The sequence below is a fragment of the Cryptomeria japonica genome, chromosome 3 (genome assembly GCF_030272615.1).
Source record: "Cryptomeria japonica chromosome 3, Sugi_1.0, whole genome shotgun sequence".
Taxonomy (NCBI): domain Eukaryota; kingdom Viridiplantae; phylum Streptophyta; class Pinopsida; order Cupressales; family Cupressaceae; genus Cryptomeria; species Cryptomeria japonica.
In genome coordinates this window covers 99723338-99751256 of record NC_081407.1, presented here as the reverse complement: position 1 = coordinate 99751256, position 27919 = coordinate 99723338, and the positions used below count along the sequence as shown (strand labels likewise).

The 27919-nt window shown below is 35.9% G+C and overlaps 1 protein-coding gene across 3 annotated transcripts in view; it reads left to right on the top strand.

The window, feature by feature from the left end:
• Nucleotides 1-9228: 9228 nt before the first annotated feature.
• The window catches only part of LOC131046025 (putative E3 ubiquitin-protein ligase RING1a), a 122729-nt gene continuing 104038 nt past the window's right edge, over nt 9229-27919 (top strand). Inside the window, exons 1-3 of one of the 3 annotated variants that reach the window (XM_057979669.2) lie at nt 9229-9525; nt 9686-9754; nt 10215-10269. In XM_057979669.2, coding sequence (XP_057835652.2) covers nt 9694-9754; nt 10215-10269 — 116 coding nt within the window. In that variant the 5' untranslated portion in view covers nt 9229-9525; nt 9686-9693. The remainder of the gene's footprint in view (nt 9526-9685; nt 9755-10214; nt 10270-27919) is intronic. The other 2 variants (XM_057979668.2, XM_057979667.2) reach the window with 2 other exon arrangements.

Genomic DNA, 27919 nt, shown 5'->3' with positions numbered 1-27919 from the left:
CTGCAAGATGTGCCCTCATTGATCATCCAACGTCTATCCCCTGCTCTCTCGCAGGCTCTCCACCCCCATCTCCACCCTGCTCCTCTCTCCGATGTCGAACTTGCCTAGGTGCTTCTTGCGCCTCCTCCGTCCCACCCAATCTTAAACCCACTCCACCTAGGGATCCACCCTCACCCCTCTGCGGTCCTCCCTCAGCTGGTACCCTGCTACTGCTAGCACCTGGATCACCACTACCTCGTCGCGGAGCCTCAGCTCTATGTGCTTGACCCTGCCTCTGGCCCTGTCTTTGGCCCTGTCCCTGTCCCTGTGCTAGTGCGGGGGCATCATCCTCAACATCCTCAATCTGAGGAGCCTGCTCACCTGGATCTGTAAAACGTGGGAATGAATGCTGCTGAAAATGATCTCTATACTGGGGCAATACCCCCACATCCGCTACATCGTCCAAATAATCCCACCTCAGGCGATGTAACCCTGTCAACTCCTGCATCGCCAAAGCATATGATAACCACGAAGGCCATCCCTGTCTCTCCTCGTCAGCATACTGAGCATACGTTGTATACTCCTGTGAGATCCCCTCAGGCCGACCATACTGCCTCATCACCCGAGAAACGACGAATCACTCCACAATGGTCTGTGACCTCCCGATCAGTGGGCGTGTAACAAATAGGTCCCTACGAACTAGCCACCAGTCATCCCACGACTCTAAACCTCTATATGGTCTCCATACGATGACTATTAGATCATCGAGTTGCCATCTCCAGAAATCTGTCTTGCCCAGATGGGGTTGTGTAATATATCCGGTATACCTATAAATGATTTACTGCCCAAGCTCTCTACTATCAGCTACTATCGGTCGACACATGAGAAGGCGCTCCCAAGCCCACACCTGCATAATATACACACCAGCGGCCATGCTACATCCCTCTCTATATACAATCTCATGCATCTCTCGATACATGTGGGCCAATAAACAAGAGCCCCAACCAAGTCTCTGAGGGGTCTTTATCAACCTCTCTAACATCTGGCCCCATCTGCACTGGAAGCCCTGCTGCCCTCTGTCCGGCATCAGAAAACAACCTATCAATCCTGCTAGGATGCATGCCAAAGGATACTCCTCACTGTACCTGCTCATAAGTATGTCCCAACTCATGGAACGAGTCAAAATGTCAGGATCACCGAAGACATGCTTGACTGCCTGTAATCCTGGAAGGTGCCCTGAATCATAATCCACCTTATCCCCAGCTAAAGGGATACGAAGGATCTTGTATACATCCTCAGGAGTGATCGTCAACTCCCCCACCAGCAGATGAAATGTGTTATGCTCCGAATGAAACCACTCTACCAACGTCGTGAGCATCCCATGGTTCACACGGATATCGGGTACTCTCAACAAATGAGTCAAGCCGCACAAATCAACATGAGCTTGCTCAACCTCAGATAAATCTCACACTAATACCATCGTAGGAGGATACACACATATAAATAACACAGGAGGTAATTGAACCTGCAAAAACCCAACAACGAAGCATCAGAAAACATTCCAAATGAGCCTACAAGAGAAGTAAAACATCACACAAATCCAACTAAGCCAAATGCAAAATCAAAATTTCATGTTTACACCTTAAAAAATGCTCATTGTCTCTCGTACGACAAAACACAGAAAAGCAGCATCTCGTACGAGCCAGGAATAGCTCTGGTATGACAAAACAGGCTAAAACGACAAACTTTTAGACCCTGCATGACAAAACGGTCTTTTTACAGACCTGTCATACGACACATGGGTGGCCCTAGAACGACAAAACTAATGGCCTAAAACGATGAAAGAAAATTTGCCAGTTTCTCGTACGAGACAGGATTCTGTCTCGCACGATAAATTGGGACGCTCGACCCCAAACACATGAAAAACTTGAAAAATGAACAAAAAAATTTAAATTTGAAAACATAAACAGGCTTAAGATCAATCACTTACCGCTGGCTCATAGTTTCGAGGTCGATTATGTCTTCTCTGGTGCTTGAATCGATGCTGATGAGTAGGGACCACCATTTTCTTTGCATAAGGCTTTTTGAATTTTCGAACTTTGAGGGTTAAAATGAATTGAAAATGACACTTTTGTCCCATATATAGCCAAAAACCTAATTTTTCAACTTGCTCCGATGGACATGAAAATTGTACCCTTAGCTAATTTGACCGTCCTGAGTCCATTTTTGGGATCGAAATCAAAATTTGAGATCATTTTGCTAGTCAATTTTAGAATTTGGACCACTTAGTGCTCTTTTCATCAAATGCTCATTCTTTCTTCAATTTGCGCTCAATTTCTCATCAATCGACGCTGAATCTCAATTTAATTTCTACAATCAACTTTGTGCTCAATTTCTTATCAATCAACACAAAATTTTTAAAATTTTCCTTTGACTCAATTTGTGCTCAAACAACTTATCATCGCTAAAAATTGCCTACAATCATGTACCCTCGCCATCTTTCAATTTTGCTCTCGAGGGGCCATACTCGTGACCTTATGACCTCACATCTTCAAATGTCGAGAAAATTTTCAAATCTTCATTACAAGTCGAGCAGCTAATCTTTGCTAAACATCAAATAAGACCTCATCGCTAGGGGAATTTCAACTTCATCGCTTTATATCAAGTTGAGATCTCTCGATCATCTGAATCGAATCAATCTCTAGGGGCATATTAGTTTCATCGCTTCATATCAAGCTGATATTTGTCTTCGTCTGAATCAATCTCTTAATGTTAATCAGTTTCATCACTTTTCATCAAGTTGATTATTCGTTAAAACTTAATCAAGGGTTTAAAGAGTATCTTTGATCACACTCAATCTAAGCAGGTGTTTAGTTTCATTCGTTTCTTGATCAAGTTGAACAGTTTATCTTCATCGTATCTTGATCAATCAAGTTCAAGATCCATTTTTATCATCACTCACTATGTCTAGATCAATCAAGTTATAGATCAGTAAGATCCGCTTCTTGATCAATCAAGTTCAAGTTCGGTATCTTTTTTTTTCTATTGTTCCTAAGTTCAATCAAATTCCAGAACAGTATCACTTTAATCAGACTTCATTCAACTTTGTCGCTTCGAATCAAGCTTAACACCTTGCTTTTCATATAGTTTGTGATCAATCAAGTTCAGAACTGGCATCTCCTAGACATCAACTATTCTTCGAACCAATGTGCTACTCGCACATTAATTCAAAGAGGGGCAAATGTAATACCCTAAAAATGGTCATCTAAACCATGGGCCCCTAATCTCGACAACATCACCAAGGTCCTAACCAAAGGCAATTAAATCAATCTTAAGCACACAATTAATTCTTTATTCATCAAATGTCACATGGCAAAATCAATCACTCAATATTAATTAAATATTAATTTTATTAATAAATCATCCCAAGTAAATAATTTTAAACAATTATTTTAATTGAGTATCCTAACATATTTAATTAAATAAATCAATTTGCCATTAAATCATCAAAAAGAGGAATTAATTGAGCACAAATCTTCAAAAATAGAAATAAAAAACAAAAGAAAAAGAATTGATTGACCAAGAAGGAATTAATTGAGAAAAGAAATCAATTGGAAACAATCTTGAAAAACAAATTAAAAATTGATAAATAATCTCAAAGAAAGCAATTAAAACAATTAAATATTAAAATTGAATGAAATAGAGAATAAATCATTTTTTTCTTATTTTAATCTTAATTTTAGTTCAATTTCCTTTAAAGCTGATAAAAGCATCCAATCACATCAATTCACCTGGATTGTGCTTCCTCTTGGAAAATCTTGACCGCTCATCATCATTTGATATTAGCTGTTGGTTTCTTTCTGAATTTTCTATAAATTCAGGCTCATCTCTCATTCAAAGAGAGGCTGGAGAATATATCGTTATTATACTGTTTTTGCTCTAGATTCATTGATATATTGAATATTAATTATTTCATATTGATTTAGATCATTTAGCTTAATATTGCAAAAATCTTGTTAGATCAATATTGCATCCATCTAGCATTCATCATGCTCATATAGATTAAAATCCTTCGTCTTGATGTTGTCTAGTCACTGGTATTGCTAAATAATTTGAGAGCAATCTTATACTCGCATCTTTTAGAAGGCAATGGGTCGATTTGTTATGGTTTATTATTCATTGATTATATCTGATTAACCATGCATGTAATGACTTGATTGAAGTGTTGTGCTTACAGATACAGGTCCACTTTTCACACACACATTCCCCTCATGCCCCTTATTTTGACTAATTGTGCTCAAACCATGACCAAACTTAGAAGATCCAAACTAATCTATGCTCACTAACCTAGATTCTATCTCAAGATACCAGGAATATGGCAACTAGCGTCATATTCCTCTTGAACTATGATGTTGAACGCCATAGTCTTGCTAAAATATGGCTCCTAGTGTCCTATTCCTCTTGGCCTATGGTACCTAATGCTATGGTCTAGTCAAAATGGGCCCAATTTTGAACCTTTAATAGTCAAAAAGTTGTTAAGCAAGTTCTCCTTGATGTTAGCCTTTTAAAAATTTTCAACATGTTTCATGAAGTTGTGTATTAATATAACTCTCCCCCTTCATTTGGGCATCTCCTAATTTTAATTCACATCAATCACATTGCAGTGTCGTAAATTGTATTTGCATACAATTTTGTCCTCAACTAGACCTCACCTTGGTGCTTCATCTTTTGATGCCTGATGGTTGTTTTGATTATTCTCACACCACCTCACTTGCGATTTCACCATCTTCCCTGCCTTCTCTCAAATTTTGAGTCCTAATTCTCACGACTAGGGTGCCTAGTGCCTTGGTCCTCTCAATCAGGACCCAAATTTGGTCCTCACAACATTCACATCAAGTGAGCGAGAAATTAGATCCCATATTGGCCTACTCTGGAAATTCCAATAATTTTTTGGTAGTCAAGTATAAAAGGAGGTCTATCGTCTATCCCTCTTGTTTGAAAGCTAACATCTAATGATCCTAATCACACAAAAGCAAATTCAAATTCAATTGAACAAGCAATCAGACATTCATCAAGCATGGAGAAGAAATAAAATCAAGTTCAAGCATTCAAGATGGCATCCATGATTAACCTTCTACGAAGACATTCTATAGGACATCCTCAAATGCTTGCATGAGGATTCAAGAAGGCTTCATCAAGGTATGTATTTCAATTGCAAGCATTACATTTTAAATCCAACCTTTCCTGCAAAAGGAAAGCATATTTTTGTAATTTTCCATTATAATTATTACTTAAATTTCAAGGTTGATTCCTAAATCGGGGTTTGACCCAAGGCAAACCCCTATCCAAAACCCTCTCTTCTCTCTTTCTATGTGTAGGAAATAAACTCGGGACTATACTCAGAGATTTTGACAGAGTTGACGATGATAAATAGGTTTAGATTTTGGCATAGAAAAAATTGGAGAACCAGGGCGAATCTCTACTACCTGGTCTCAAAAAATTAGCCCAAACTTTCAGGAATAGGTTTTGATTCTCTTCTTATACTCAGATCCTTGTCTATGGCTCTGTTGGATACTCATAGCAGTATGTTTTTACTGTTTCATCCAAATTATCCATTGTTCTACCCTAATTTCACAATTTACTTCCAAATTTCAACTAAAAGAGGGTGGCAAACTAAAACTAGTGAATCTAATTGAAATTTTAGCCCTTTTCCTATTTGGATTGTGGCTAGATCTATTGGATTCACCCCTCTTTCAATGTGTTGGTCCCGTAGGTAAGATTAGTGGTTTTATTGTCTTAATTAGTGAAACCCTATTAATTTTTCCTTGCCAATACACACACTTAAATCAAAGCAATCAGGCATCTTTGAGGGAGAGAAGGAGATATATGAAGTTAAGAATTAAAATTAGCATCCATGATTAAGTTTATGTGTTTCCTCCACGAGTGAAGACATGCATGTACTCCTATCAAGAAACATCAACCTTTGATGAGATTGCAAGGAAATAAGATCATAGCTAAGGTATCACTTGCCAATTATGCATTTCCTTAAGATTTTCAGCCTCTATCCGAAAAGGGTAAGTTCTCTTTTTCTAATCATCATTGCTATAGTGGAGGTTAATTCCTACTTAGGGTTTGAGTTAGGCCAACCCTTATACAAACCAACACTATTCCCCTCTTTTTTGTGTGTAGGCTCTGAATCTCTAGATAATGAGTTGCAAATTCATAGAGTGCAAACATAGACACATAATTCAAGATTCCGAATAGGCAAAAAACCTTGCTGTATGGAGGGTTGCTCTGGTGACTGACACTATTTTATTGAAATTTTGAGAGAATGACCTACAAAGCACATTGATTTGGAATCCACACATCACAACTAATGAAAACATATATAGTCTAAGGCACTTCACTCCATAGATTGACACTTTTAGGTCCAAAATTTAGATGTAGGTTCCCTTGTACATCCCATTTCTAGAATTTGAGTTTACTTTTTGATTTCTAGTTTTGTATCTTTCCATTCATGGTGATTCTTGTTAATTTCCTATTTTTTGCACCATTTCTTGTGCTCATCATATTCAATCATACCAACAACAAAAATAAGAATCAATCACAAGTGCCCAACTCTTGCAAGGGCATAAAGTTGGTCCTAATTGATTTTTCTCCAATAAAATTGATGGGATCGAGAATGATTCCTAGTTTGCATGGTTAGACTACTGAACCCCATTTCCACCGCCTCTTATGCTAAAATACTACAAAAAGGTTGATGGTTGGATTTTGCAAAGTCCCAAAAGTATTAGGAGTCTACAAATTGGACTTCCAAAATGTTGTACCTCCCCTTGAACTTATTACTAATGTACTTTCCCATATCACTTTATTATGTACTATCTCCTTTTTGTTTAACATCATAAATCCACATATGTTTAATGTTAGGTTTGAAGAGCCTTTAATGCACCATGAATCCTCAAATAGGTGGTATTGATTTTTGTTTTCTGTACTTAAGCTTTTTCGATAGGCTGATTGTGTTGTAGGTAACTTTTTATATTCTTAAATGGACTAGGACTCTCCCAAAAAGGTATTTCAACCTTATTTAAGACCTTTCAAATGATCCAAAAGCTATGAACTCACAAAAATGAACCACCACATCAATTTTTAGCAATTATAAACTTTTGGACAAATGAAACTCTCCTTATATGATATGAAAAACTTTTAAGAAGTGGTAACTAAATTTTTTAGCACTATTATGCTCTCTTTTACATTATAAATAACACATAATTTTCTTCTCTGGCCACCATTAAGTTTTTATACATAAATATTTCAAAAAATTTCAATTGGAAGAACCCAAACAAAAACACTTGGCAAAACCTAGAAACAAATTTCATAACCTAGAACACTGTAGAAACAAATGACACAAATGTTCAACACAACATTGAACTCTATATGAATCCACTTAATTATCTAGGTGGGTTTTCATCCACGAAACTGAAGATCAACATGGTTTTTGAACTTTGGTTAAAGAATGAACTTGGTCCAATATCACAAATAAATAAGGGTTTTATAAAATGTTCAAAATTAGCTCTCTCTCATCAAAACCTCCTTTTATAAACGCTCTTGGAATGATAACACATTATTATTTATGTTTCTTTATTTTTCCTTCAAAAGTGATTTTATTAAATAATTAAATGTAAGATGTCTTTTATTTTTTATTTTTTGACACTTAGCATTAATTATTTATTTATTTTTTGCACATCCATTTGAAATTATGGAACATATTAAAATGATCCAACTATAATTTTTAACCATGCCATGATATTAAACTTACTGAAAATTGGTGCTTTTTAAAAAATGGTAAAATTATCCAAGAAGTGTGGATAGCTCTCAAAATGTGTAGACTACATTCAAAAAGTACCATTGGATTCGTCTTGATTTTCTAAACTTAATGCCTCTTAGAATTCCTTTTCTAATAAAGTTGGCATTCTCCATAGATTTTGGAACTTTTCAAGAATGTTGGAATGCGTTAAAAAAAAAGATTACAATTTTGAAGACACATAATATGTTTGTATACTTGAAATAAAAATTATTATGGTAGTGTAGAGTGCTTTGATCTACATTTTCTAAATGCTCTATATATTAGTTGAATGCTCAAATGCTTGTATGATATGCTAGATAAATGTCACAAGACTTAACTTCATATATGCCATCCTAAGCACCAATTTCAAAAGATTTTGAATATAACACAATGGCCAAATATTTAGTTTGGTTGAGAGCTAGCTCATACAATGTGAAAATATGATTTGGTCAAGGCATATACAATTGTATTTGTGATTGTCTCTCTTGGACAAAATCACATTTGCAATTTTAATTACAATGGAGAAACATATAGAAATAGGCAAGTTAAACTATAATAATTATATTGCAAACATGGTGAAAAAATAATTAGATTGTGAACTAAATCTATCCCCTAAAATATCACCAAAATAACACACTTCACAACAAAAATAAAATAAATACAAAATAATTAAAAACAAGTCATTTCTCTCTACAAATATACACAATATAATAATCAAAATATAATAACATTACATAATATACTTCAAATAATTTTAATGAAAGATAATAATAATTTTTCCTATTTGAATTGCCAATGGAGATAATTAAAATGACAATGACAAACGAGATCCTCCCATAGATACTTAAAATGTCAATGAATGGAGTAAATCAAAAGATCACAACTCTTGCTCTTACCACTTAACCCCTGATTTTTATAATTATTATAATATTCTTTGTTTTGATTATGATGTATTTGAACTTTAAAGATTTTACCATTTCTACTTATTTTTATAAAAATATATATAACACTATTTTATAAATAGTAATATATAAACACCTTATAAAAAATATTAATAAAAAATATGATTTGATTTTTATAATTATTATAATATTCTTTGTTTTGATTATGATGTATTTGAACTTTAAAGATTTTACCATTTCTACTTATTTTATACAAATATATATAACACTATTTTATAAATAGTAATATATACACACCTTATAAAAAATATTAATAAAAAATATTAAGATTAATATTTGAGAAACCATAGAGCAAACAAACTTAGCACATAGACCAGATCGCTAATATGTCTACCCTTTCTCATCTTCTTTATAATTGAATTTCGAAATATAATAATAATAATAATAATAATATTGCAATCTATACTATCCTTTATTGTAAACCAACCCTTTATAGGAAAAAAATTCAATTCCTTTGAACTTTTGAAACAAAGACAGACACAATGAACAGCATAGATAAAGAGATAGATTAGCAGAGAAGAGAAGGAAGAGGAGCGCGCATAGGCGGAGGACTAAAGGAAGAGAAGACATAGCTGAGAAGAAAGAAAAACTATATAAATAAAAAATGGTTGTTCTTATTGTGAATTATTGTTATTATTTTTATCATCATTGTACAGAGGAATAGTGTGGAAGGGCCAGAGATCGTCACCAATTCCAACAACGTTCTCATCCCTCGCCATCATCATCAGCATCACGCCCTTGGTTGGTTCTTCGATCCAGATTTCTGTATATTTATCATGTATATATTCATTAGACACATCTATTTCTATATAGATATATAGAATATATATACATACATATGTTTATCTGTATATTTTCATGACTAGTCAATTGACTGATGAAAAAATATATCGAGAAACAGCAGCTACAATGCCAACTCACGAACATTCAGAAACAGAGCCCTCTCCAACCCACAGCGAAAACGGCACAGGTAATTTCTTTCTGTTCTTCTAATTCCAAAAAGTATATACATTGTATATGTGTCCGAGTCTCAGTCTAACACAAGTGGGTATAACTCCTCTGAATCCAAAACTTGCAATCTAAAACGTGCTGCCCTTGTCTGTAATTGTCTCGAAAATCATCTTAATATTTACCTAGATGATTTGAACACATACCCAAGTTGTTTATGTGTCAGAGTCTCAGTCTAACACGAGCGGGTATGCCTTCGTCTAATTCAAAACGTTCTGTTTTGCTCTGTATTTGTTATGAGAATCCGCTTAATCGATACCCAAATCATCTGAACACATACCCAAACCACTTAAACACGCACCCGAATCAATGATGGGCGTGTGGATTTTGTTATCTTTGAACCCATGATGAGTTGGGTAGCATATTAATTTTGCATATATTCGATCCATAATTAATATGATGTTGTCTTTGTGACGTGGCAGACTCGAAAGGGGCGGTCCCATATGATGGCAGTGACAAGGAGGATGAAAATGACGAGTACGTTCCTTACCTTTTGCTTGTACTAAATTCAAATGGTGCTATTAATATGCATACCCTTGTAGATCTTGGCAATGAGTTTTATGGTATATATTTCAGTTGAGTGAAAAAAAGATGGTGAGTATTCAGATGTGGTTGGAGGTCTGGGTTGCTTTGAACACGTTTATAGATGGGTCGGATGCTGTGGTTTTGGGTTGGGTGGCCTCTGGTGATGTTCCCAACGATTGATATCATTAGATTATTCAGTAAGCCACTTTCAATCCCGCCAATTCACCCCTGTGGGCATAACTGATGCAGTGAATGTTAAGTGGGTCATTTGAGCTTATGATACATGGGTCATAGAATGAATGACTTGATTGTTTAGCACAGATGATTATGAAAATGATATTTGATAATGTTGGTCTGAGAAAATCTCAATTGCTTAAATTTTAGAGATAGTTAGAATGCACTGGGTATCAGCTATTTGTGTCAACAGTGTGAAGCATCCAGGATGATGTAGGACCTAGTGCATAGTCATGTCAGCAGAGGAGCTGAATCATAGATGAAAAATTGAATCTTTTATTGGTAAAATTCTTGTTGTGGGGTAACTGTTAGCTTAGATGCCATGATCAAGGGGTATCCCCTGCACTGAAGTCACCTTGAACTTGCACCTAACCTAGTCCATTGGGCTATGCAGCACCTATAGTTGGATGTGCAATTTTACCCAGTCTTATCTCTTGACAAGTTTTCTAGAGGTTTGGAACTGAGGCAATGCTAAGGAAGCCCCAATAATTTTATCATTTAATCTTGTTCCACCTCCGTTGTTTGGTTATTTTATAGCATATTGTACCTTTGGTTCCCTTCTGCTTTTCCATTCTCACCAGAGTCCAAGATCCCAGTTTGGTCTTTTAGTTGACCAGTATCCTCAATTATACGCATCAGTCTCATATCCCTTGAATTATCTTTACTCTTTCAACATTATATACCCCCAATTTTATACAACAATCTACTCGATGTCAGAGTAGGGTGGATTTTTATGAGAACATTATATGATGCACAGTTAACTTGAGCGGGGTAATGAAGTAGTTTACCCAGAATCCAAAATGGTCCACATCAAGAGTGTAAGTTTTATCTGTGTTTGAAGACATGAAGGCCATTTGGAGGCTGGCTAAGCTGCTTCCGGTCAGATAATTCTTATCCATTCTCCCTGTCTGAGCTGGTTGTCAGTTTGTGAACACCTGATGTAGTCAAAGGGTTTGACATAATTGCCTGTAAGGCAGTTGTATCACTTTTAAATTCTATTCATTTTCTTTTGTTTTCTCTATTGTCATTTTTAACATTGCAAGTCGCTTATCCTTCTTATTTGGTAAACCCATCCTTGGGTTGTACCAGTGGATGGATGAGGACCAATTATTGTTGACAACTTTATAACGGTACTTCAATTTCTTTCTTTTAATGATTATAACACTTAAATATACCATCAGGGTTGAACATGACTCTTTGCAAGCATAATTGGAAGGCAAGGCAGCTTGTAATCACCTTTAGCTTTTGTTTATTTCTACTTCCTCACTCATTTCTTTCTTGGCGTTATGATCTGTTTTTCCTTTGTCTATGGCAAGTTAGCAGACATGTTTACTTAATGGGTTTGTTATTAAATGTGTGTGTGGGTTTAGTGTTTAGGAGAGCAAATAAACCAGAAAACAAAGCCTTTATCTGGTTGCTGGTCGTGGTGAATGGGAGGTTTCTTGGTCAAATAATTTGTCTTATCTATTTCAATCCTAAGTTCCTATTGCTCCTTGAATTTTTGTTTGAAATTCTGCATTTAAAGGGATTCTATTAATAATTTTTATCAGTATGTGTGGTTGTGGCAAGAACTTGTAGAACTGTAGTTATTGCTAGGTAAGCTTGGGTTTCTTCATGCTTATCATCCTTTTTCTCGTGTTAATAGAAATTTTGCGATTCTACTTTTATTTTTCTTTGAGTTGCAAGACTCAGCCATGTTTCAGTGGGATATTTCTAGAATTTCTGCAAGATGTCCAATATGTGATTGGTTTGCTATTAGGAATTTAGATGTATATCCTACTGTTAGTGTTTGGATGCTAAGTCTATTTACCATTCTTGCATGAATCCTATTTCTAATTCAAGCTCAAGATGAATCCTTTATCTGGTTTGGCTTGAATTAGAGCTTCTTGTTGTTATGTTATTTTTTGTCTTTATTCGTTCACGCTGAGAGGGATTTCCTGTAGTTTTAGATGTCTGTTAGAGATTATAACTTATTTTACTGAGGTCCTCACTTTACAAACATTTTTCTGCTTAAGGTATTTTGACATGTTACCCGATCTTTAACATAGTATGACCCCTGTTACCAATAACTTGCCACAAAGATACATTTGTGTTGATTTTCAAAATTCAGTTGCCTTTTTTAACTTCATGGAAAATTAATTCAGAAGAAATATTTGAGAAACATGAAAAAGAAACGAAATTGAAATTCATTTATTCAATAAAGTTGAAAGACATTAAAAAATCTGGAGCGAAATATCATGTGATAAGTAAAATGATTCTGCTGCAAATTAAGGGGAAGAAAAATCAACGGTATAACAAAAATAGAGATCTCTAGTTGACAAACTACTTGTGCAAATTGTAATATAATGGTAATAACCTATATTCATGTTAGTATGATAATTAATTTGAATACCCGTTACAAAGATTTCAAAGTTGTCCTTTTGGACACAACAGATGATAAGCCTAAAAGGTTGAGTACTAAATAGTGAAGGTCAAATTAATTTGAATCCCTCCCCCCTCCCCCACGCGTTCATGTTTTGGTTATTAATGTTACAGAAAATAAGGTTGTGATTATTATTTTCATTGGCTCCAGAATATGTAGGGGAAACTGAAAAATTGTTTTGATATCGTATCATAAATTATTTAGCTGATATAACAGTCTTAATTTGCAGAATGTGGCACATGATTAGTAATTATCTATCCACCCATCTAAACAATAATACTGACTGTTGCCACACATACAATGTTTGGTTACTTTTATACCAACTGTAACTTAGCTGACTGGTGCCAGTTGAGCCTTATCTGTCGGCTGAACAACACTAATTCTGTCATTATCCCTTAGCATCAAGTTTGGACATATTAAAAAATGTGGCTGCATGGTACCATGCAACAGCAACAGTTACAGATTCTTGTAACCAAAGAAAAGAGACTTAGTGAGGATCTGTGAGCACTTGCTGGCTTTCAAGCCAAACAATGCTTGATAAGTCAGGCTGCACTGAATCACAGAGCATCCTTGTCAGGACTTGTGAGTCTTTTAGGCAGATGCATTGATTTTTGAGAAAAAAACATTAAAAAACATCAAAAAAAGTTAAAAACAGTTTAATAATGATTAAATAATGCCAAGTTTTGCCGAGTTTTTTTCTTCTGGGTCCAAGACTGATACCAAATCAGCTTATTGAGAATCTCACTAGTAAGCTATGTACCTTGTCTACTCACGTGGATGGCTAGTTTGAAGTTCTCCTACGTTTAGATTTGCTCTTCTTAGTTCATATTATCTCTTTGCAGAGCTTTCATTATGCATAGATCTTATTTGTAAGGTTGAATGGAAGTTCATAGATTTCTATGTTCTTTCTCTCTAGATTGCCCACTTTGTTATGTTCTGTTTTAGTTCTGTAGATCAGATTATATCTCTCTTTTCTTGTATGTTAGATAAAAAATAATATGTTGATTTAGCGAATCAGTATGTTTTTCCCTGGATATATCTTGGGATCTGCATCAGCAGTGATAAGAGCACTGAACTTTTGAATTCCTTAAAGATAAAAGATAGCAAGTATTTTATTCAATCCCTTTGTTATGCCTTCCTACATGCACCTTAAATGATTTATCTATATTCAAACGCTTGACCCTGTTGTCCATTAGGTGATCGAAACCACATCATAGGGATAGAAATAAGAACTGTGATCATTTTGCACAAAATTTGCAGTACCCAAGCCTCTTGTGAAATGAGATTAAATTCAAGAAAACTTGTGTTTGGCAGACATATGTCTTTTAAAGTGGAGGTTAACCCTCTTGGCCTTTAGAACTCATACGGAACATACATCGACCCATGTGAAAGCCCAAACTTCTAGGAGCCAGGTGCTTTATCACCTTCAGTGATGAGTGTTCTTGATTCCTTTCAATCTACTACATCATATGAAAGGATGAATCATTCCGCAAATTAAAGAATTCAAACTCTTGTGGAGAATCAGCTTGAGAGGAAGATCAAGCAACTTCAGACAGATAGAAGAGGGACGGGTTAGTATCTTATTAGAGAGTTTTAGTGATTTCTTATTGACTACTGCATCACATGTCAGCTTATAGTTCGTTACACTACACAACAGAATGGAGCTGGTAGGCAGAAGAATCATACCATCATGAAAACAGCCAGATGCATTGTTCATTCTAAGCACATGGATCTTGATTTTTGAGGAGAAGCCATGATCTATGCCACCCACATCATCAACTGAATGTTCCATGTGAAGGTTTACCATGGAGAAAATAAACATTTCCAATCTTTGAATCTTTAGATCTAATGCCTAGGCTCGCATACCAGATGAGATTTGTAACAAACTAGAACCCAAGAGTCATAAGCTTTCTCCATTTAGATATGAGGAGATCAAGGCCTATTGCCTATATGATCCTTCAATTAAAGATTTTGTTGTGAAGAGAGATTTTATCTTCCATGAAAAAATCTCTTCTCCATCTATTGAGCTGCTTCTAAATTTGCTTTGCCCTCAAGGATTTTCATATTTTTTTTTCTTATTCCAGCTCTTGCTCATGAAGAAGAGACATACTGCTCTGCCTATGATTGACTTGCTCTCTACTCTAGATTGTATAGAGGATGTCTCCACTTCCCTGATCACCCTTCTTGAATATAATTTATGAGGCACTGTTGATTTTATAGAGGAGACCATGGCTTCTCATGTGTCAAAAGATTAAGAAATTTATGAGTCTGACTATTGTTTTCATCAGTACAGCTAAGTGGTGCACTGCCACATGAAAGGATGCTGCCGTGATGCTATAGGAACTCAGAGAATCATGGCAGGACACAATCATGAATGCATTAAGCTTGTGCAGTATAACATATCAATCCTACTACCTACAAACAAGTCATGAGTTAACCCTACTATGAAGATAAAGTCCAAGAAGAATATGACACCCTGATTCAAAATGACACTTGAGAGCTTGTCCCTCAACCTAAGCATGCAAATACTGTAGGATGCATGCAGGTCCACTAAACAAAATGTGATGCTGATGGTGATGTTGACAAACACAATGCATGCCTCGTTGCTTGAGGCTTTTCATGGAAGGGAGTAGAATACAATGAAACCTTTGCTCCTATTGCTTGGATTGATACCCTTTGCATGGTACTTTCTCTTGTTTGCCTCCTTCAATTGGGAGCTTTATTTGATGGATGTGAAAAATATGTTTCTTCATGGTGATTTGCATGAAGAGATCTATGTGGACTAGCCTCTTAATTTTCAACAAGACAATGACACTCCTCTTGTTTGAAAATTGAGAAATCTCTTGATGGTCTTGAGCAAGCTCTTGACGACATGGTAAGAAAGTTTACATTTTCTTTTCTTCTGGTTTTGTTCATTGTCAAAGGGATTATGATCTCTATGTGTGCCACCAAGATGGTCGCATTCTCATTATTGTATTGTATGTTGATGATGCAATCATTATTTGAGACCATATTTTAGTGTTGTATATAGATTCATGTAAATTCCTTGTGCATGCCATCTTCAAGCTGCCAAGCATTTCCTCTGATAAGTCAAGGTTATTCTTTAGTGTGTGATTCCTTACACAGTAGGTAGCCACCCTACATTGACTGGTTATTGTGATGTTGACAATGCCGGTGATTTAGATAGCTAGAAGAGTACATCACAATATATCTTTCTTGGATCAAGGTCTATTTATTGGAAGACAAAGAAACATTAGTTAATTTCTCTCTCAATAGAAAATGCAGAATATTATAGTGCAAATGAAGCATTCTCTCAATTCATGTTCCAGTGGATGCATTTTTTCAGCTTGGGTTTCCTCAATAGGGTTCTGATATTATTCACAATGGCAGTATGAGTGCCATTTATATGATTCACAACCTTGTTCATCATGGGTGCATCAAACGCGTTGAGATTCGCATGCATTATGCCAAGAAGCTCCTTCAAGAAGAAAATGCTGATTTTTTGCATGTTCCATCATGGTCTCAAATAGCATATTTTTTTAACATAGCTCTTCGCAAGGATATATTCTTTAGTCTTTGAATTCCATTGGTTTTTGGGAGTCACACTCAAGGGGGGGGGAGGTGAAATAAATTTTTATCTAAAAGTTTGACAATTGACCTTTAAGCGAGAATGTAGTGTTGACGTAGGAAAAGTACATGCTAATCTTTTTGGTCAACATAGAATAGAATTCCGAGCTGATCCCATTCTCTCTTGAGTAAGGAAGTTCCTAATGCTGTTATGAACGATCATAAGGAAACAACCTCAAGGTTTTGACTGTTAGATCTTGACTTTACGTGGGATAACTTGTTAATTTTATATCAGACTGTAGCAAATTAGATAACAATAACAGATAGACAAATCAATGCACACAAAGAACACCAAACAAGCCTGGGAAAACCTCCCTCTTGGAGGTGAAAAACCCGGCAACTAATCTCAGATCTTTATTATGACATAATCAGAGGTAATTACAATATGCTTCAACACTTGAAGCAATTAGGACCGTTAAGATATGCACAGAAGAACAGCATACACAATGATGCACTTATCTCTGAGAATAGAGTGGTTGCTGTCACAAGTAGGTTCGTTGACTCAGAGATGAAGTTGGCTGCCTTAGGATGAAGATTGCTGTCACCAATGGTAGTTCACAGTCTTCAATAATGTTCGCTGTCCACAAGAAGGTGTTTGCTGCCCTTCTAGTGATAATCGCTGACAGAAAGAACAGTTGCTGCACCTAGGGTAAGGTTTGCTGCCCTCAATGGTAATTCCCTTGACCTTAAGAACAGTTTGCCAGCAATAGAAGATAATTCGCTGTTCAATGATGGTTTGCTGTCCTTGAATTGTGCTTCGCTGATTACAGAAGTAGTTCACTTGAGTGTGTCTATTTACAATGATATTGACTTTGCATATATAGGTGCCGCTAGCATCCCGAGTCACTTAAGTCGGCCTTGTCAATTTTGGCGCCAAGAGGAATAGGTCATAATTAAATACAATTTACATACAAGTTACATATACCACAAGTTACATATGATGCCCAATTAGGGCCCGACTATTAATGTCTTCTAAGGCCAACAGGGCTACATGCACGCTATGTGAGCTAGGTCGGCCCAAGAAGGGCTCCGACCTAGCTACATACATCAACATAACTCGGCAGTGATGTGTTTTCTGGTAAACACGAGGGGACTTACGAATGTGGCAAGCTAGTCTGCATCTGATGATGCTTTGAGTCTCAAACTAGGGAAATAAATAACAAAAGGATATAGTTTTGGAATCCTATGGATAATGATAGCAAAGGTTGATGCTGCGGGTAGACAGATTTCAAATAAACTAATTCCTGCTTAGCCAGAGATATACTCACAACTCCACAGGAATAGTGCAAGCTCCTAGGAAATAAAAGATTTTCAGACTGTGATGAGCTGATATATTAGCTCCTTTTATTCTTGAAACTCATAAGTTTTTACCATGTTTTAATTTGTATAATGGGATAGTAATGATGTATTAGAGTTTGACTATATGCATTACAGATGTTAACTGAACTCATTAAACCCTGTTTTGTCTTGACCAATTATTCCTGTTGCCATGTGGATTATCATAGGTGATATCATGTGTGAAATATTTAAATGTTTTGATTAATTAGAATAGATATATGTGTATGCTTGTATGCTCTATCTTTTTAATTGCAGGAATAAATAAGATGCTGCTGTGGCGGTTTTTTTGTCACGTCAGTAAGGCAGTTGGAGATATTCAAGGGGCGGTTAAAAGTTAAAATCAGCAAAGAGAATAATGGGCGTAAGGAGCGGCAAAGGAGTAGCAGGGTGTGCAAGACTTATTTATGTGTATCTTCAGTAAACATTAAACCTTGTAATACCGCCATGCTATATTCTTGGCTGTGGTTTAGTAGTAATCCATGTTTTCAGTGGCTTAACTCTGTTTGTTCTCTGTCATAAATGTTTTCCGCCTTGTTTCATCGGCGTGACTTAGATTTTAGGGAGTTGTTGTAGTTTTCTTTTAAATAAGTGTCTACGCCTCCTCTCTGAGGTTAGAGAAGAAGAGAAGGGGAAGAGATACAAAAGATTTAGAAATAAAGTTGCAGAGTATTTTTAGCTTTCTTTCATTTTGTATGTTGTATCGACTTTTGAAGGACAATGAATAAAGTGATGTTATTCTAAGTATTTAAGAGTTATCTTTGTAAGCCTGGATACACTCATCCAAGGGGGCCCACTTGGTGAGTATTCCTGTGCATTTGTTGACTTAGTTTCCCTTTCCGCTACAGTAGTTGTTCTGGCAATTGACTGTTCCTGCAGCCACTAGAAACAGATCCTGTGACTGTTCCTGAAGCCAAAGCAAGCAGAGTAATTCCTGTTTGTCAGCTTTGGACTTAGTTAACAAGTTCTTTAATTGGGTTTTATGTTAATGCAGAGTTTTCCTGTAGCCATTCAGTTGTTACAATTCTTGCTTACTTATTTCAAATAGGTTTAGTTGCTGCAGTAATGCAGAATAACTATTGCAGGAACTTAGTGCATATATAATGCAGACCCATTTCAAGTAATACGTCTCTGGGTTGATAAACAAATGAACTTCAGTTATGGAGATAATAACTTCATAGAGTGAATGTCCAAACTTCGGCTTGAGACTTTAGCTATAGTTATTGTTCCTATTGGTGAAACAAACAGACTGCATATTCATTCACGCGCAGCCTGAGACAAACACCCACAGTTGAACTAAGAACAATATTGGGTTCAGACTAACCATACACGGGGACCTACTATCAACAAGCCTCCAATGGTATGAACTTGAAATCAAATCAGATACCCTCACACTCCACCATCAAAACCATTGAACACTAACTAACCAGATGAAGAGAAACCATGCAAACAAATTAGGACAAACAACAAAATACCATGCTTCAATGTTCCATTCATTTGTTCTAATTGCCCTTACAACAATTTCTGTCAAGTAGTCCTATTCTACTTCTACTCCTAATCTGCTAACTATCTAACTCTAAAATTCTAACTATCTAACTGCTCTAACCCTTTACAAAGAGAGAGACACTGTCCTTTTATAGATTTTACATTTTGAATCAAAGGCTAGGATTTAACCCATCCAATGGTTGCGATCTAGCTTCTAGAAGTTCTGACAACTTTAACCCATACCTAGTAATTCTCATAACTTCCCAACTGCCCCTTTTTCAACCACTTCAACTACCTGCAATTGTTCTCAATCAATTTTGCTAGAAGACAAGACTTCACTGGGCTCGAGGTAATCAGGTAGCCGAGAAATAACTAACTTGTGTCCCCCTTTGTTTTGAATTACATTAATGGGGCCCATAGGTAATCATTTTACAATAAAGCAATTCTTCTTTTTACAAACAAACTGATTTTTCTCTTGTTTCCAGCTGTGCATTTCTAATTCTATATGTCTTGTAGCATTTTGAGTGTTTTGTTGACTTTCAACTTGTTGCTAGTGGTGGTGGGTTTGCCTTCCCGATCTATGGGACATGTTCTTTGTTGGTGCCGCTCTGTGATCATAATTTTGATCTTGCATGCTACATCTTAATCTTCTGGCTCGATCATGATCACATCTTCAATCTGCACCTTAGGTTTCCCCTTGACTCCTTCCAGTGGCATCAATATGCAAACAAATGATTTAGCTTGAATCAATTCTCACAGATTAAACAACTATAGCAAATATCATCAATCATGCCGATCATTACAACCCAAGTTATTAAAATCACAAATGGGAACCTTTGGAGCATACTACCTCATCGCATCCGTGCGTATCTTCTCTTAACATGGATCACATGATTTCATTTGGCTTACAAGCATTGGGGCGATTTGCAGAATGCGTTTTGAATGGGTTGGGAAGGCTATGCTTTATAGAGTTTTTGAAAACAAAACATTTGACCCTACCATTCTTCGGCATTTTTCACAGATTTGGTCAAAGGCCAAAACAATTACGCTTTACCCTTTGTTCCTTTGCTTCAAAAAGAAAAGCCCAAACTTTATTGATTTTCGATATTGTTGTCGGGTGTGGAGGGAGCTACAAAAACAATTCATTTTAAAAAGTTTGAACTCTTATTCTCTTTGATTTAAAAAAAACACACCTAAACTTTGTTCGGTATTTTTTATCGGTTTGGCAAAGGCAAGAGTAAAGAAAACAAGCGATTCCTTTTTTTATTCCCAAAATGTCTTACCCTAAAGCTGGCATTCTTATTGATGATAGGAGCAAAGGGAAAAACGTCTTTACTTCGCTTTATAACTGACTTCGGCTTACGCTTTGTAAATGACTTTAAAAGGCTTGAATTTTACCTTTTCGATTTCCTTTTGTCATTATACTGGCACTTCTTTGGGGTATTTTTCAGCATTATCAGAAGTGTGCTGGCAAGAATTGAATGATTCACAAGAAGCAAATGCCAGAGTTTATTTGTTTTGACCTTTAAAATGATTGCCTCTCCCCTTTTTCGGTATTATTCTTGACGAAAATAAGAGGTTTAGAAACAAAGGAGTTCGATTCTTGGATTTATGTCTTGAGAAGCCGAGTTTACTTTCGCGTGATCTTTTTAGGCATCAATTTTAAAAGAACACTCACAAGATATTTGGGGTCTTCATCGACCTTTTTAAGAGGTTTAGAATAAATAAACTCGCCTTTGGTCTTTATTGTCATGAAGCTTGAACTTCATTATTTTCTTTGGCGCTCTGAAGATATTCAAACACCATATTTGGTGTTGGTCTTGGCAAAGGCAAGGGGATCATTTCGGTATTTCATTCGACCTAGTAGGAGACGTTTTCACCAAAAAGGTCCGAACTTTTCTATGCTTTAACTCATTAATACTATATGTGACTTGAGGCTTCTTATCGGGCTTAGCAAGGGCTGAAACAAATGATTTCCTTATTGAAAAGACCAAACATATTTGTAGGGCAAGTAGGAGAGGGGGGTCCCTGTCACAGAGATGGGGATGGATGTGCATCACATAACATGTATAATTTTTCCTTTACTTTTCATTGTTGTTGCCAACCTTAATTAAGGCCAACTATGATTATTTGTAATATTATTTTGGGTCAAGTAAGCTCCATCATCATGTCATGTAACAATAACTTGGATGTGTATATGTACACATACCAATCTCATTGCTTTTCATCCTTTTTCATTCATACTTTTATAAGAAGTTGTTTGCTTCAGGGGTCTTCCACATTTTGTGTATCCATGGTGCATGCTTGTCTTTGTGTTTGATTCAAGTTTATGCTATTTTGATTGTGTGGGGGTATTCAACTTGTACAATTAAGAGGTTCGACAGTTGACTTCATTAGGGCAAAGATGTAAATTACTCAAAATTAACTATCATGCAATCAATGTTACAAAGAATCAAGTCACGGTAATATTGTTTACCTTCATTTGTTACTTTCATCTTGAAAACCATTCATGTAGGAGCATTGTGACTTGTACAAGTTATGGTCGAGGTGCCATGAGATCCTTAAATCATCACAAACATGAAGTTGCCTTTCGTTAGCACCAAACATGATTGAAGGTCTAGTATATGCAAACATTCACACTTATGATTTGAATACTAGAGCAACCAAGACTATTGCTTCGATGCAAATATATTTGATTCTATTCAATTAGACAAGAACAAATTGATGCACTCGTGGGTGAGCATAAGGGATTTTAGTCATCCTCTAGATATTGACTTCATTGTGAAATGAAGTACTCTATTGATTCCATTCTATAATCATCTCTTGAAATGGTTTTCCCTATGCAAAGTCCATTTTGGAGAATAATGATATTTGATGTTGAATCGGGGAACTTGAGAAAGGAAATATTAGCCCTATTGCATTGTCATACAATACTTGATCATTTTTGCACCAAAGAAGGATGACACATGGATTTTTTTCATTACCATGCATTTTAATGAAAAACATCAATGTTTTGCTCTTTTGCGCCAAATAAGGGTGAAACATAGAAGTGAACCAATAATTCATTTTCTCACATTAATGATCTTCTTGGCAGCATTTTGGTTGCTAAATGCTTTTCAATATTCATGCAAAGTTTGGTTATCACCATATTCCTATCAATCTTGTAGATATTTGAAAGGAACCTCGTACATTTAAAGGTCATGTTGTAACTTATGATTAATGTTCATACTTTCCTTTTTCAGTTTATCATCAAAATTTATCATCATTGTATATTAACCAAATTCAATTTGTGGTCTCTCCGATCATTTGTGAGGTAGTCATGTCACACCCTTTGTTCCTTGTCTAATAATGTTTGTAGAATGATGGAGGTTGCAACTGCTTGACAAATAATGGAAAAAAATGGAAAGACAACTAAGTTGTTTTTTCCAGCTTTGAAAGTGTGATTCAAATTTCTTCCTAGCAATGGTTGGAAAAGTGACATGGTGGTCTCAAAAATCCACCTTGGCATAGACGAGCAAGACTTTTGCCTATTAGTCATAATGAAAAGTGGTAGACATAGCCTAGGCATGCACTTAGATAATCTTAAGTTATTGACCACTCAAATATTCTACCCAAAAGAGTAAAAGTGACATAAAGTTATTCTTTCAATGAATGAATATCCATGAACATGGCTTGGGTGTGTGCTTTTACAAGCTCAACGATGTCAACCAAGTTTGCGAAATTGGCTAAAGTGGAGAAGAATTTCACTTGAACTCAAAATTGGCTCAAATGAATGATTTCTCCACGATGGCTTTCTTAATGAAATGTTCCACATAAGTGGCGTAAGTGATTTTAAGTTTTGCTTGCATTGGAAAAGTGGAAGAGAGGAAAAATGCTCCATTAGGGATGAAAAAATATCATATTTGAACGTGGGTGCACTTTTGGAATGGTTGAGCCATTAAAGATATCTACCCAACTTGCAAAGATGGTTTTAAGCTAGGATGTTTGGTTCGGCTGTCTGGACCCTTGGTATTGATTCGGTCTGAACTGGGTCTTGGTCTAGGGCTAGGTGGGTCCAAACAGTGTCTGTGACCACGACGGTTGGTTTGAATTGACGGACCAAGTTCGAACATGAGCCGGACTTGGGCGAATTCTGATGGACCAAGCGTGAATCTAGCTGGGAAAGTGCTGCCAAACACAATTGTTTTTGCAAATATAATAAAAATTTGACATCCACAATCCTAAAAGGTGGATTTAAAATGACTCATGTTGGGTTTTAAAGTGGACAGCCTGAACGTTATTGGTGCAGCTGATCCCATTGGCCTTGGCAGTATTTGTGAACCAAGTAATGCCATTGAAGAAGAAGAAGAAGAAGAATCCATTAGATGATTTAAACTTAGTATAAAGTTCCAATTGTTGCAAGTTAAATTTTTGAAACAATGATACTTGAACTTGATATTATCATTTTAATATTTTTATGTTGAACTTGAAGTATATGATGCTATGATAGTATGATCATGATGCTATGATTACAAGTTTATGGTGTTTTTGTTGTTTATATCATAGAAGCAATAGTCTGCAAAAAATTGCGATTATACCCGATTAATCATGAATCCTGGAGTCAGCTGATTTATTCCCCAAAAAAATTCTGATTCACGAAAAAATGGTTGACCAATCGTTGACCCAATTTTCAATGATTTTTTGCATTTAAATCAGTTAAAATCATGTTAAAACCCCCCAAAATGGCAAAAAAAGTTAAAAAAGCCATTGTGAAAACTCACAAAACCCTAGAAAAACTTGTGAAATTACTGAATTGCTCAGAAATACGGTTGATCCGAGATGGAATCAAAGTCAATGTGGAACCAACATTGAAAAAGTTTGTTATTTTGTCCCTTTGTTTTCTTTCCGACTTCTGAAAATCCCTAAATAAAGGAGTGGGATGAACAATGGCGGTCATCAACCGAATTTGAAAGGGCTTCAATCATCCTAACTTGTGGGGGACATATGAGATAGTATCAAAGCAGCTGTAAAATCTTCTTTAATGCAGCTTCAATTCGACTCAAGCTCGCTGCATGCCCCACCCAATAGATTTTGATGCGAACAAGTATATAATTAATATTGTACTCTAGCTTAAAAATTAATACTATTATGCATTATTATAGATGGCATTTTGACAGGAAGGAACAAACCCCTATAATTTATAATTAATACTATAAAGTAGTTTTAAAATTTAAATTATTAGACTATGAAGATATGTTAATAGTTATATTATAAACCATAAATTAAAAATAATGTAAAATTTATAATTTACACATATAATTTTGATCTCAGCTAATCTTTGATCTCAGACTGAGACAACTATTTGGTGACCACCCTTTTAAAAAGTTAACTGAATATTTGCTATGTAATCAACAATATGAATATAAACAACAAAAATCTATTTTCTACAATTCATGGGTTAAAACTCTATTTTATTTACTCTCTATATCTGTATGCTATGGAAATGCCCTTAAGTTTATAAAAAAGTAGTTTGTGTCTATTTTTCTACAATTTTTTACGATTTTTTAAAATTCAAATTTTTACCTATTTTTTCAAAAAATCGTATTCTTTTGGTTTGCTGATTTTTTCGCCAATTGATTTTTGCTGCTATGATATAAAGCACTGCAATTGTGGAATATCATTTGATAAGCTTTCTAAAATATTGAATTAACCCTACAAAACTTCTTGCCTCATCAATCACAATGAAATTCTTGTATCACTTAAAATGGCTTCTACTTTTACTAAATTTGGAACAGTAGTTGGATTGTTGTCTTTTAAGATTTGATCTCAGTTACTTCATAGACTTAGCTAATATTTGATCTCAGACTTAGACAACTATTTGGTGACTGCCGTCTTAAAAAGTTAACTGAATATTTGCCTATGTAATCAGCAATATGAATATAAACACCGAAAAAATTATTTTCTACAATTCATGTGTTAAACTCTATTTTATTTGCTCTCTATATCTCTATGCTATGGAAATGCCCTTAAGTTTTTTTAAAAAATAGTTTTTTTCTCTCTTTTCTACAATTTTTCATTCTAATCTTAATTCATGCTTATAGGCTGCATATGTGTGTGTGTGTACTAACAAACCCAAACCCCATTTCAAAATTTTGTCGTACTGGCGTCTGGTTCTTCGAATTGGAACCCGAACCAGCAACTTAAGTTTTAAGTGATCAGAATTTTTGCCCAAAATTGGAAAGGTGGTAAGAATATTGAAAAGTTTTGCCTAAGTCATATGCAAGTAGCTGACATTTCTTTAGTGTATTTCCAACAAAATTCCTCCCAAGTTTCAAAGTCAGCAAAGACACTTAAAAACTCTTGCCAAATCATGATGAATGGCATACATGCTTGGAAAGTGTGCCTTGATTTATCGTGACAAGTTTTTTGGGACCAATGCAATCATGATAAGCACTTGTAATGTTCTATGCTAAAATTAGGGCAAATAATTCTAGCAAACTTGAAAATGTAAATGGTAACCATGCGAATGCTAAGTTCACATCAATACTTTCCCACAACATTAATAACTTTGAAATATGTAAAAACAATCCTTATGAACCTGTTGTGACGTATTCACACATCGCCCCATTGCAAATGAGGACCCTTGCTTTTTGCCTTCTAGGGTTTGTTTTCTGGGTCTTTTAGGGTTTGTCTGTTAGCCTTTGCATTTTGAGTGCTGTCGAGGGGATCGTTGGATTGCAAGCTTTGCTTGAGCCAGGGTGAGTCCACAGGGCCCCGAAATTAGGGTTTCTTTGAAAGTCTTCCTTAGGGCCTGGTTTTGCTCTTGTTGCTAATTGTGTCTTGCTTGGTGAGTGAGTATCATTCTTGAAGGTCCGAGAAAGGTCAAGTTGGTGAGTGATGAAGTATGGAATGTCATCCTGATCTTCAAATGCTTGGAAATTTGGCTAAGTCTGGAATGTCCTGATCCTGAAATTTGGCTAAGTCTGGAAAACTGATGAATCCTCCAAAAACTATATTTTGCAATATAACTCCTGGAGGTCCGAAACCACTCTCAAACATCCTGGAAGTATATATGGAATATAACATAAAGTATAAGAAAGAAGAAAGATATAAGGAAATGTCATCTTTCTTCATCTTTCATCTTTCTTATACTTAAATGTTATATTCCATAAAATGATCCTGACGGAGAGTTCAAAAAGTCAAATTTCGCTCCTGACCCTTCCAAAGGGTCCAGAGCGAAATTCTCCATAAGACATTCTACTTTGACCAAAACTTAGAACTAACACATTCCTAGGCTTGAATGAAGGCAAAAGCACTTGTTTGAATGAAGAAATGCGAAAAAATGAAGTCAGGATCATGGCCTAAGGTGAATTTCGCTCTTGACCCTTCCAAAGGGTCCAGAGCGAAATTCTTATTTCCTCTATTTTTCTCCTTAGCGTGACCAAGTTTGTAGACTTTTGAGGCATAATTGAGAAGGTTTGATGCAACCTTGCCTTGGAGAGGAGATTTTAGACCTTGGGATGATGGATTCTAGCCTGGGAGAGGAATTTTGCTCGACCCTTCCAAAGGGTCCAGAGCAAAAATCCTTATAACTCTCATTTTCCTTCCTTGTTTTGGATGGGCGTTGGTTTATTAGGCTTTGTGTGTGAGTCTTGATGTGTTCTTGCCTTGAGAAGTGTTTTGAAATGTGAGGATCTTGTCCAAAAATAGGAATTTTGCTCCTGACCCTTCCAAAGGGTCCAGAGCGAAATTCTTCATAAGCCTCACTTGCTCCCTTGTTTTGGATACCAACCTTGTTCCATGGGCGAATTTGGGAAGGAAATAACATGTCTCTGCCTTTTGAGGTAATGGAACGTAGAAATGTGAAGGATTTTGGCCAAGATTAGGAATTTTGCTTCTGACCCTCCCAAAGGGTCCAGAGCGAAATTCACTATAATCCTCATTTGCTACCTTGAATGGGCTTAAAACCTGGTTCCTCAAGTGGAAAACAATCTATATTTGCCTTCAGGAGAAGATTGAAGTTTGAAAAATGAGCAATTAAAGCCTAAATCAAGATTTTCGCTCCTGACCCTTCCAAAGGGTCCAGAGCGAAAATCAACCTAAGACTCATTTCTGGCCTTATTTGACCAAATTTTGATTTACAAGGCATTTTGAAGGGAAGAGTAGACATGTTTGGACGTTGGAAATGTTTGAAAGCTTTGAAAAAATGAAGGATTCTAGCCAAGAAGGTGAATTTCGCTCCTGACCCTTCTAAAGGGTCCAGAGCGAAATTCCTTGCAAGCCTATTCTTTTGACCTTGATTTGGCTTAAGACCTTATCCCTAGGGTGAAGGATGATGTTTAGTTACCTCTTGAGGTGATTTTGAGTTGGAAAAAGGAAGAATCAAGCCCAAATCATGATTTTCGCTCCTGACCCTTCCAAAGGGTCCAGAGCAAAAATCCTCCTAGACCTCATTTCCTTCGCTATTTGACCAAATTGTGATGTCCAAAGCATGTTGAAAGGGGAAATGGACATGATCTT